Source organism: Anguilla anguilla, chromosome 18 (assembly GCF_013347855.1).
Source record: "Anguilla anguilla isolate fAngAng1 chromosome 18, fAngAng1.pri, whole genome shotgun sequence".
NCBI classification, from domain to species: Eukaryota; Metazoa; Chordata; class Actinopteri; order Anguilliformes; family Anguillidae; genus Anguilla; species Anguilla anguilla.
Window position 1 is genome coordinate 24,125,207 of NC_049218.1, and position 12,810 is coordinate 24,138,016.

The window sequence follows — 12,810 nt, forward strand, 5'->3', positions numbered from 1 at the left end:
CCACCCACCCGTGATGCGAGAGGTGAGGAGGAGGGCGGAAGGAATTGGATGCGATCTTTTTCCGCGTTGGGGCCAGGTTTCCCCCCCCCACCCCCCTTCAGAAAAAGTGCTCAGCGGAAAATGAAGATGTGCTAATGTTTCTAAACCAGCCAAATGAGCTCAGACAGGTGAAAGGAGTGCTTTCTGGAGATAATTAACTTTGCTTTTCACCACCCCCCCATACCCCCCCCCCCCCTCCGCCCCCCACCCCACACACACACACACACACACACGCACACACACACCTCATTCCGCCGTGTTCATTACCTTTGAATGGAGCCACGCACTGGCAGGCGTAATTACCAGGCTGGTCAATGCAGGCCGCCCCGCTCTGGCACGGAGAGGAGAGGCACTCGTCAACGTCCACCTGACACTCTGCGCCTTTAATACGTTAAAAAAAAAATAGAGAGAGAGAGAGAGAGAAAACGTTAAATAAAAAAACGAGTAAAGAAGAGCCGGGTCAGACCGGGACAGGTGCCGCGGCGTGCAGCCGTGCCCGAGGAGAGGGGGAGGAGGGGAGGAGGGGAGGAGAGGGGGAGGAGGGGAGGAGAGGAGGGGAAATGAAGATAAACGGACGCCGCCGGGCTAGCGTCATAAATTAGCCCGGGGGTACATTTGTTTTTAGCGCGCAAACAAACTGGGCTGCCCGGGCTAATCTCTCCTCCGGAGCGGCTCCGCGTCACGGCCCCCCCGATTTATCTCCGCGGCCCGGCGGCGGACGCCGGCGAGGCCGCCGACACGCTGCGAACGCGCGCGATGGGGTGACGTGAGGGGAGGGGCGGCGCGGGGAGAGAGGGAGGGGAGGGGCGGCGCGGGGAGAGAGGGAGGGGAGGGGGCGCGATCCGATTGGCCGTTCGGGCCCGGCGGTCTCACCCACCCTCGAAGCCGGGGAGGCACAGGCACTCGTAGCCGCCGACGAGGTCGCGGCACGCGGCGCCATGGCGACAGGGCGATGAGTGACACTCGTCTATGTTGATTTCGCATGAGTAGCCTGCAGCCCAGCAAACAGAGAGAGAGAGGGGCAGAGGGAGAGGGGGGGAGAGAGGGAGAGGGGGAGAGAGAGAGAGGGAGGGAGTGAGTGAGGGATTGGAAGGGAAGGAGAGAGAGGGAAAGGGAGGGAGGGAAAGATCAGGAGGAGAGGGAGGGAGATCGGGAGTGAGAGGGGGAGAGAGAGAGAGAGGAGAGGAGGGAGGGACAGAGAGTGACAGAGAGGGAGGGAAGGAGGGAGAGAGAGGGCAGAGAGAGAGATAGAGAGGTAGAGAAAGAGAGAGGAGGAAAGGGAGGCAGAGAGACGGAGACAGAATCCATTATCCTGCCAGATACCAAAAACATCTTTTGATCAGCACATCTTGCAAAAGGTACAATTTCCTTGCTAAAAAATTCCACAAAAAGAAAAGAAAAGACCAGGCTGAATGCAATAAAAAAAAGTGAGCAAAAAGAATATCACTCACTGCAGTATTTCAAACTGACAACCTGAACAGCATCTAAGTCATATTAAAAATAAAAATGAGTGTAAGGTCCTGTTGCATAGTTACTAAAGCAGGCACTGCCAGGAAAGGCCACAGATTCATCCAACCAAAATCCAGCGGTGTGCCATATCCGTAAAGCGATAAAAGGAAATGACAGACGTATAATAGCAGAAATTTCAGAAGACATATTCCGTGCTCTGAACGAGGCACTGAACACAACCGAGAAGGAAAATTATGGGTGGCTCAGTGTGAAGGTTGTCCTTCTGGAGAAGACGAAAAATAAAAAAATCATAAAACATCATGCAGGCGTTTTGGCTTATGTAATTAAACACCCGCCACAAAACGGCCCCTGGTATTCGACAAATAAAGTTACAAATGCTGCGTCATGCAGAACGTGTCGTTTAACTGCGGTGACACCAGACAGATTAACATTCAGGGGTTATTCAGGGATTGCTGTAAGTGGTACGTAAGCATGCGTGCACAGCAAAAAAGATTAAAGTGGGATTACACCGCTAAATTCCAGACGAAAAAAAAAGTGAGTTTCCAGTGAATGCCAGGGATTTGAGTGGCGGAATCCGCAGTGATCCGCCTACTGGTGAGCACATCCTGTCTGAACCCAGACACGGTACGGCACCATTTTGAAAAGCGATGCATCACTACTGGCGTGCGTCACTATCCTAACGAAGATTAAAACAAGAGTGCCTGCATTTGGAATACCTGAATTACCTATTTTTAGTCTTTTTTCAATTGGCAAAAATCGTTTTTACACAGAAAAACCAATGTAGACACTAAAGTTGGTGCATTATTTAATGTACAGTAAGCAGAACATTCATTCAATAGAGCAGTACTTTTTAATACTTCAAATACTTTAAAACTGTTGTAAGGTCAGGAAAACAAACCTGAATAATCAGAATCCTAAGATCCATAATGAATTAAAATAAAGAAATTTAAAAAATGCCTTCCACCATTATATGTAATTTTTTCTGCCATTTGGTGGAAAAATAGAAACCTTTCCATTTAAATTTCCCTGTCCATTTTCCTTCAGAATTCCTCAGCTAATGCTTGGTCTCCATATACCTCTCATGACAAGCAAGGCATCATTATTCTCCCCAAATGTTTGAAGCAGACGTGCCCTCAATAGGAATATTCTATTTCTCAACCGCTCTCATCAAAATTTATTTTCTCCAACATGAAAAAGACAGCCAATAAAAGACTGAATATTTTTTGCTCCTCTTCCCTGACCCCTGAATGATTAATGCGCATCTGCAGCATTGATTTGGTTGCTATACCATCTTTATGATGCAGAACGGTATGCTGATATCCAGAAAGGGCACCTAAGGGCTCCTCACTACAATAATTATCCTTAATTACCCTTAAAGTGGCCAATTAGCCTGCGTGTGCGCATGTATATGAACTCCCTCATAAGGGGCAGGCTGGATGCTTGTCGAAAACAAGCATTTGCTACGGATACACCTCGGCACTTTTTTGTATATTACCTTTAATTGTCGGAGGAAAAGACAATCGGTAGCTCTAATCTAATCGCTCCCTCTCTTTAACCCCGGATCCCCAGCGGGGTTGGCGGAATCGCCCGCGGGAATTTGGACTCGCCGCACGTTCGCGGTTTATTAAAAACATATCTGACAAACAGACGGCAAGGTTCACGCTCGGAGCCAGCAGAAGACCGCGGCTAGCGTCCCCGCTTTGGCCCTTATCAGCTCCTCCCCCAAAGCTCAGGGCAAACAAACTAATGGAGATTCCCCGACCCCTGACCCCTCATTACCCGCTGAACCACATCATAAACCTTTCTTAATGTACTTTCTAACAGTCACCCTCTCTCGTATATCATTGCATGGAAAAAAACCAAAAAAAACCTATACCCTTTCAGATTTCAGGTCAATGATTCAGATCCCCCAATAAATCATTTGGAAAAAAAAGTTTTAAATGTCCATACATTGTATTCAAGCCTGGCATATACAATACTTGTCGATGTAAATGTGATAGTCATCCAAAATGGGTCCATACATATTAAAGCTGTTGCCAGCTTTAAAGCGACCAATCTTGGTGGGGAAAATGTTTGATTGGTTGATTTACATTTTATTGTCTAAATAGCGATTGGTTTCCTTCCAAGTCAATCAACTAATCGGAGGAACAAGACAGGAGGCCAAGCTTTCTCACAAACCCTAGTTGGTATTTATACATTCAGTGGTTGGGCTCCTACCATCCAGGCTGGCACAGCCTTTTAAACAGCCAGATTTAAAACTCCAGCCGTCGTTCTGAAGACAGATTAGTGCTGCCTGGCAAAATATAGTCCCTAAGTTGATTATGTCAGATACTCAAACAAAAAAATCAAAAATCAAATAACTTTTTCGCTCTAGTCAAGTTCTTGAAGAATTCTACAGAAACAAATCTCAAAAGTGAAAGGCAGTGTTCCCTCGGAAACCCTTGTAGAATTTGATGGCTTTTAGATATTTGCACATTAGAGCAAGTCGATCATGAGATGTTTTATGTTTTTTTTCTTTTTACATTTTCATGTACAGTGTATGTGTGCCAGGAATAATTGCATTATTTAATAAGTTTTGACACTTTAGTTTTCCACAAAGTTACACGTCTTTATTTAAGAGTAGTGCAAAAATGTTCTTTTTTAAATGCATGTGATGACAGGGCTACAGAATTCCAGAAGTCCAGAAGGAAATCTTTAGCTGATGCCAGATCACTGTCCAGCTTTACTTGAAATTTATGGTGGAAGGGTGTCGTCTGATGTGGGTCAGTCAACAGATGATAATGACAAATCAATGTAAACTCCTCCGGCTGCCTGTGTTGTATTTTCGGCTTCAGTATTACTCACAGACTTACACTGCGGAAATATCTGCCATTTTAGCAAAGCAAAGGCCCTGTGGTTTCCACAGCCCTATCTCCAGGCATTCCTTAATGATGTAAAAGTGCAGCCAGATGCAGCAGAGGAGGCTGGGAGGTTTCACTGCAGGGTGTCGTTCCGACTCCATCGTGTGTTTCCACAAACCTCTCCGCACATGTTGTTTGCAACCTCACTTTTTTAATGACATGGTGCAAGTTTCATCCAAAACAGGCAGTTCACCTCAAGTTTATGTTGCAAATTCTGCAATATACTTGTGCAATGTGCAATTTTAACATTCATTGGATGGAAAACAATAAAATACAGACAATGATATTGAAATGTTTTATTGTTTTCCATCCAATGAATAATATTGTGTGAATTCATACTGGTGTACCAAAAAAGAAAGTAGATAGCAAGCTGGCTAGCAAGTTGTTAGGTAGCTAGCAAAACATACAGTGCACCTGAACCCAAACACACTCGCACACAAGGTCCCATAGCCACACACACACAAGGTACCATAGCCGCACAAACACACACACACGCACACACCCACACACACACACACACACACACACACACACAGATGTTTGTATTGCTATACTTGTGAGGACTTCCCATTGACTTACATTCACTCTGTAACATCTAACCCTAACCCTAACCCCAACCACTACATGCCTAACCTTAACCCTAACCTTAACCTAATTGTAACCCTAACCCTAACCCTAAGTCCTAACCCTAAAACAGCCTCTTGAACTTGAGGGGACCAGCAAAAGGTCCCCACCTTGCGTAGTTTTCCTCATCTTTCTATCCTTGTGGGGACATTTGGTTCTCACAAAGATAGTAAAACATGCCCCCACACACACACACACACACACACACACAGTCTCTCTGTGGCACGGCGTGATTGAGACGCAGTGCCGGGGCTTCACCTGTGAGCCCAGCTGGGCAGAGGCAGCTGAAGCCGTCCAGCTCATCGACGCAGGAGCCGCCGTTTCGGCAGGGTCCACTCAGACACTCGTCTACCTCAATCTGGCATTCAGTGCCTGGAGGGAGGGAGAGGGGGAGAGGGGGAGAGGGAGGGAGGGAGGGAGAGGGGGAGGGGGAGAGAGGGAGGGAGGAAGAGAGAGTGTAAGGAGGAGGGAGAGAGGGAGAGAGAGAGAGGGAGAGAGAGAGAGAGAGAGAGAGAGAGAGAGAGATATTCAAGAACCAGCCAATTACTCACCGGGCTAACCGCCCCCCCCCCCCCCCCCCCCAAAAAAAAGCACACCCCTAAAAGAATAACGCTCACTTAATGATGTAAGGGGGAGAAAGGGAGAGCTCTTTCCTTGCGCTCAAAGAGGCGTCAGAGGACATGATCGAGGTGGAAGACAGAGCTGTAATGGGAACCCGATTCCGATATCGCGGTCCGCGCGGGACGGGGCGTCTCTGACCCCGCAGGCGGGGCTGCGTGGGAGCGAGGCCCTGCACATGACCGGCGGTGGGGAGGCGTTGGGGCGGGGAGGCGTTGGGGCGGGGAGGCGTTTGGGCGGGGAGGCGTTCGGGCGGGGAGGCGTTCGGGCGGGGAGGTGTTCGGGGCGTGTCCGGCGCTCTGACGTACCGATAAAGCCGGGCGCGCAGAAGCAGCGGTGGCCGCCCGGGGCGTCTCTGCAGACACCGAAGGGCCCGCAGGGGCTGTCCTCGCAGGCGCCCGTCTCCGCTTCACAAAACCGCCCAGTCAGACCTGCACCGCCGGGCCGAATACAGACCGGGGTCACAACAGAGCGGCTAACGCAACAGGGCAACACCAAAACCCCTACGTCCCCTCCAATCTCCAGTCCCTCCTCTCAATGTCTCATTGGGTCTCCATAATCTCATTTGAAGACCAAGGGTTGCCTTACGCACTCTTCGGACAAACAAGGGACTGGATTCAATAAGCATTTCCTGTTAGCTTTGACTGACTGTTTTTTTTTCCCTCACAAACTTGTTGAGTACAGTGATTAAATAAATAAATAAATCAATCAATCAATAATGCACTACACATCCACAAAAATAAATTTAGTCAATTTCCAAGCATTTCCAAAAAAAAAAGAACAGGTATTATGTTGTGGAAATGGTCCAGGCATTACGATATCTGTGTGAAATTTACGGTGCCAAAATCCAACATATCCAAGTGATAATCAAATATTTTAAATTTCAGATGGATAAGCAGATGCAAAAATTATGATTGCAAGCCTGTCATCTGAAATGGAAATTTGGCATTGGATTCGTTCATCTAATTGAGGTTTCAGATGCAATATATCCCCCATTCGAGGGAGTGTGAAAAGAGGCCAGATTAACTGGCTGTGCAAACATCTGCACTGGCCCAAAATATACACCCAACGCATCCTCGTTCCAGGGAAGGTCTTCTCTCAGCGCTAATACCAGTGAAATTTACATATTCAAATCCAGACCCCCTGAGTATTGTCGCGGGGCCTTTTCCTCTGTTACTAAATTATCTCTGAACTCCAGAGGCTGTGGGGTAATTTCCTTATTTACACAAAGTTATAAATGTGGCGTCCTCTTTCAGGAATAGCCAAACACTTCATCACGAAAGGAGCAAGGGGACGAGGCAAAGGGACATGGAAGCTGAAGGGAAAAAATTACAGCGTCCAGGATTATACTCACAACAGCACTGTAAATATTAGGCCATTGCCTGTACGTGTATTTTGAGGCAGTTTTTTCCCCCTTTAACTGCATGGTGTACACAGTTTATGTGTGTTTGTGTTTTGTGTACAGAAGGGTATACGAGTTAGCATTTTTTGTACAGTATGGTATATGTGTTTGTATATTGTGAATAGCATAGTAGTGTTTGCATTTTATGTACAGTAGAGTGTATGTGTTCGTATAATGTGTATAGTAGGGTATATGTGTTCGTATACTGTGTATAGCAGGGTATATTTGTTTGTATACTGTGTACAGTAGGGTATATGTGTTTGTATACTGTGTACAGTAGGGTATATGTGTTTGTATACTGTGTACAGTAGGGTATATGTGTTCGTATACTGTGTACAGTAGGGTATATGTGTTTGTATACTGTGTACAGTAGGGTATATGTGTTCGTATACTGTGTACAGTAGGGTATATGTGTTTGTATACTGTGTACAGTAGGGTATATGTGTTCGTATACTGTGTACAGTAGGGTATATGTGTTCGTATATTGTGTACAGTAGGGTATATGTGTTCGTATACTGTGTACAGTAGGGTATATGTGTTCGTATATTGTGTACAGTAGGGTATATGTGTTCGTATATTGTGTACAGTAGGGTATATGTGTTCGTATACTGTGTACAGTAGGGTATATGTGTTCTGAATGGTTTCAGATCTTTTGATAAAATGAATATAATATTAGACAAAGAAAAACATATCTATCAAACACTGATATCGCCCATGGGAAAAAGTAATTGCCCCTTTAGTAACTCAACCAATTAACCAAATTTAATTGATACTTACACCTAGCTAACTGAACACAGCCAGGCTTCATTTTAAACCAGCCTTGACTCCAAGCCTCACTCATCAGAGACAAGAAGTCACAACAAAGTTTCCACAAGCACACTATGTCACAATCAGAGGAAATTCCAGAAGAGTAAAGAAAAGTTGTTAAAATATATCAATCGGGAAAGGGTTACAAAGCCATTTCTAAGGGTCTAGGACTCTACCAAACCATAGTGGGAGCCATTATCTCTGAAAGGAGAACACTTGGAACAGTGGGGAATCTTCCCAGGAGTGCACAGCGACAACTCGTCCAGGAAGTCACAAAGGATCCCAGAACTTCCAAAAAACTGCAGGCCTCTTTAGTCTCAGCAAAGGTCAGTGTTCATGACTGCACAAAAAGTGACTGGGAAAAAATGGGATTCAAGGGAGAGCAGCAAGGCAGGAACCACCACTAACCAAGAGAAACAGCAATGCTAGTCTCAAATTTGTAAGAAAGCACCTGAAAACTGTTTAGAGTAGGGTACTGTGTATGCGTTTGTACACTGTGAACAAGGGTTTATGTGCTTGTATTCTATGTACAGTAGTGTAGACGTGTTGACAGCCAATCCGGATTGCCGGTGTTTAAATCCTTCACCTGAAACAATCCCCCCGCTCCCCACCCAGTGCATTTCAGCCCAGCTGATAGGCTTTACCGGGCAAACAATGGCACCGGAGTCCTCCGGAGAGTTCCGCGCAGCGCGCCGCGTGCTGACAGAGCCCGTCCGCGCGGCGGCTGGCTGGGGGTCTTCACAGAGGCGTCCCTCCCGCGCGCCCGTGCGTCGGCACGCGCACGTGAAGCCCCCTCCTCCCGCCGGGTCTTTCACAGGAGAGGCTCCCCTCGGGGGGGGCGGGGATCGGACCCGCGCCGGCTCGCCGCCGCCGCCGCCGCTGCCAGCCAATCCTGCGGGGGTTCGGCATCAAAGCCCCGATTGATGTGCGCGCGAGGGGAGCGCCGGAACCTTCCGGGTCCTCCGCCCGTCGACTTGGGGCTCGCGCACGTGCAAGAGCTCCACCACGGCCTCTCCTCGCAGCTTCAGCTTATTTCCACAACCTCAGGCACTGGCCAGCTACTGTATATATAACATTTTTTCCAATGTTTATTTATTTATTTGCTTGTTTATTTATTCATTCGTTCATTCAAATTGCAAAGGAGCAAAGCAATTTAGGATTCGGCACGACCGGCTCCAAGATTCTATCAAACACGCTTAGCCGTTTTTTTGGAATATCAAAAAAAAAAGACTTTGCTTGGATCCGATCAAACCGGCCTCGCGCCTCGTGTTTGTAACGCGGGCTGCTGCTCACGAGGGCTAAAAAACCAGGACACCTGGTGGCTGGCAGGAGCCCAGGTTTTTACATTTATTTTTAAGTGAGCTTCTGCCCAGATAATCTGTTTGTGTCCATCTTTGCGATCCCCTTTGGAGAAAATGCTTAGTATTACACCGCTTTGCTGCCCGAAAGAAGACCGCGCTGATTGAACCACTGATTGAATCACTTTCCAAATACACATTCCACACTAAGTGACTGTTTTGTGTTTTAAGCAGATATAGCTTTGCATGCGTCTCACCTCGCTTGTGTTCAGCACTCAAGCAAAGCAGGCATACAACATAATAAACTTGGGCCAACAAGGGGGGGACTCATGTATAAAAATGGGTCTCATTCCAACATGGTCTACCCAATATGGATGCGAACACCATCAGGTTAAAGCTGTACAGTTGGCACTTTAACCTCATACTTGTTGATTCATTTCAAATCCAATGCGCTGGAGCACAGAACCAAAATGACAAAAACTGTGTCACCGTCCAAATCCGAATGGACAGTCGTGGGCGGCATAGCTCAGGAGATGAGCGGTTGTCTGGCAGTCGGAGGGTTGCCGGTTCGATCCCCCGCCCTGGGCGTGTCGAAGTGTCCCTGAGCAAGACACCTAACCCCTAAATGCTCCCAACGAGCTGACTGGTACCTTGCATGGCAGCCTTTCACCGTGAGTGTGTGTGTGCGAATGGGTGAATGAGAGGCATCGATTCTAAAGCTTTGGATAAAAGAGCTATAAAAAAAATGCAGTTATGGACTGCATTATATACATTTCCCATCAGGTGGATTTAGCCGCATGGCTTTGTTAAAGCTAAGGCTTTTAGATGATCATCATCCACTGTCAGTCTAATCCACGCAGCAAATGTGATCATTTGTCGGATCGCGACGCAGCTCATCGTTATCACTGTCTTTATCCAAGTAATCACCACTTAATCATGGCTAATTACCATCTGACACATGTTCAGCTAGAACTGTTCTAGATACATAGAGGATCTACATGAAGTTAAGTATAAAAATGGGACTGCTAAAGATGTAGGCCCCTATGTACGGTCTATGGCAATTTTCAGACCTTACTATGAAACCAGCCACCAGCCCCAAATGGGCGCAAGCACTTTCACTCACCCACTGGCTCACAGGAAAAAGCACGGAAAGAGAAGTTTTTAAACCAAGCATTAAAGATAAAAAATAAAAGCGCGTGAAATTTGGTACGAGAGAATCCCCGCTAGATTACTGCCGTCTCTTCACGCTCACAAACGCATGAAAACGGGACGATCTTCGGCGGCTGAGCGCCATGGCAACCTCACGAGGCGGCGCACATCATATGACTAATCGCCGGCGTCATAAAAATCACTCAGCGCGCGTTAGCCTGCGTTTGGAAAACGCGCGCGACGTGAGAAATGAAGGTTACTGCAGAATTTCATTGCAAACTGAAAGTTATGAGCAAAATGCTGCACAGAACCAGGCCACGGTAACACACTGTGCTCTGTACCGAACAGGAGAACACTGCAGGGAAGCAGAGGGTCTGAACAAACCCGGTGTGCAGTAGCCTATTTGAAGCGCACTAATGAGTACGGTACGTGTGGGTACATATTGCAGAGCAAGGGGGGTGTTTCGGTTTCTAAGGAGTGCCGCAAAGGTGTGATCATGCCGCGGAATAAATAAATAAATAAGTGCATTTGATCTTGGCCTAAATGTAACGCACTCCGCGGACTTAGCCTGCAATCATCGGGAGAAAATTGAAAGTGCCAAAAGAGGACAGCGCTCCTCACGGTCCGTTAAAGCGGAAATAAACGGGACATCTGGCGCCCGGTGGCGGCCGCGCCCCCCCGAGGTTTCACTCGCTCGGCGTCTGTCAGCCGCGGGGCGACGGGCCCGGGGTGGCCCCCCTCCTCCTCCGAAAAAGGCCGAATCCATTTTCCTCTTAACCGCCGCACGTCGCCAATCGCTGTCAAGCCGGACGTCTTCTCTGACAAGCAATCCGGAGGTTTCATTTTTTTAAGGTCTCCCAGTGGCTTTCTTGCAGGGCTGGGGGGATGGAGGTGGCGGGGGGGGGGGGGGGGGGGAGCGGGGGCAGTGTGTAAAACAGTTGTGTAGTGTGCGCAGTGTTAGCTTTACACAGAGCAATCTCCATAGCGCAGATTTTACATACAGCGCTATCGACGTCTCGTTAAGCGTCGTATTTCACGCGTGCGACTGCGGTTAAACGTTTCGCTCGAGGGTGAAGCGGCAGTGCGCGCGATAAGAGGCACACGCACCTCCGCGTGTACCGATTAGCGCTGTTGACATGGCGCCACTGTCGCTTGAACCGCTTCGCGGTTCACATTAGCATAACAATGGGGCTAATTCCTGATGCTAAGAAGCGCCCCGGTCTAAATTTATAACCTAATACGCCCTCATACGTTTGATGTTTTTGACGACAGACCGGAAATGTATTTATTTATTAATTCATTTACTTATTCGTTTTTAGCGTACTCTTGGCGGTACTAGCTTTGGGGTTCTCTTTCTATGTAGGTTTTATGGGTTTTCATTGAACCACAAGAGAGCGACCAGCCCCAGTGTTGGCTGCCAGCCCAGCGCTAGCTAACTTGGAGATTCACAAACTGAATGGCAGAAGTCATCCTTTCGAGTTGGTTTAAGGCTATGACTAAAACGTCTGCGTTTTCGTACCCCAGTACCAGGGCATCCATTAGGCATAATGCCAACGGCCATGGGCTGACATATTAAAAGCCATATGAATTTCATAAGGTCACGCCACAACAACTCATTACATACAAACTTCGCCTAGCCACAGCACAATAACTCATTGCACGGAAAACTGACATAGATATAGCTCTGGAGTTTAGAAAATGTATTTTTTTTTTTTTTTTTTAAATCTAGAGCTGTGAGTGCTGCCATGTCTTCCAAACTTTTTTATTTTGATTTTTTTCCTTCTTCTTCTGTGATTTCCTGACTTTGCTGTCATGTTGACTGGCCTGTAGGTGAGCGCGAACGTGTGTTCTACTTCCTTCCCGCGCCGAGCCTCGCTATATTTCCCCCACGGCCGTAGCTTTGCATCTCTCTCGCGCGCGGCAAGCGTGGAGACGCGGCTCGCTCCTCTGCACTCCTCTCTCAGGAGATCCCTCGCTCTTTCTGCTCTTCATTCCCATCCCTTCCATCCGCGAGTGAGGAGAGTTCAAAGTGTTTAACAAGGGGAAAGAAAGAGAGAAAGAGAAAAGAAAGTAGCATTCGTGCGGAGGAGGAGGTGTGGGGCATACGGAGTGGGAGGAAGAGGAGGAGGAGGATGAGGAGGGAGGGATGAGGTGAGGTTTTTTTTATGAGGATGTGACATTGCCTGTCTGACCCGCATTACAAGCGGCCCCATATTCAGAGGAAGGAGAGATGCAACTGTGTGTGTCAAAATAAAAGGAACTCAACACAGCCAGAGGGGGAGAGAGACAGAGCGAGAGATAGAGAGGGATAGAGAGGAAGAGAGAGAAAGAGAAAGAGAGAAAGAGAGAGAGAGTGAGAAAAAGAGAGAGAGAGGGAGAAAGAGAGGGAGGGAGGGAGAGAGAGAGAGAGAGGAAGAGAGTGAGAGAAAGAGTGTGTGAGAGAGAGGGAGGGAGGGAGGGAGGGAGAGAGAGAGAGGGAGGACAGAGCTTCACTCAGGTAAAG

At 47.7% G+C, this 12,810-nt stretch overlaps 1 protein-coding gene across 1 annotated transcript in view; it reads right to left on the reverse strand.

Moving 5' to 3' along the window:
• Positions 1-12,810, reverse strand: part of LOC118218360 (protein eyes shut homolog) — a 101,129-nt gene that overhangs the window by 22,355 nt on the left and 65,964 nt on the right. Inside the window, exons 13-16 of the mRNA XM_035400964.1 lie at positions 5,960-6,082; positions 5,292-5,405; positions 917-1,030; positions 307-420 (exon numbers count right to left, since the gene is read on the reverse strand). Coding sequence (XP_035256855.1) covers positions 307-420; positions 917-1,030; positions 5,292-5,405; positions 5,960-6,082 — 465 coding nt within the window. The remainder of the gene's footprint in view (positions 1-306; positions 421-916; positions 1,031-5,291; positions 5,406-5,959; positions 6,083-12,810) is intronic.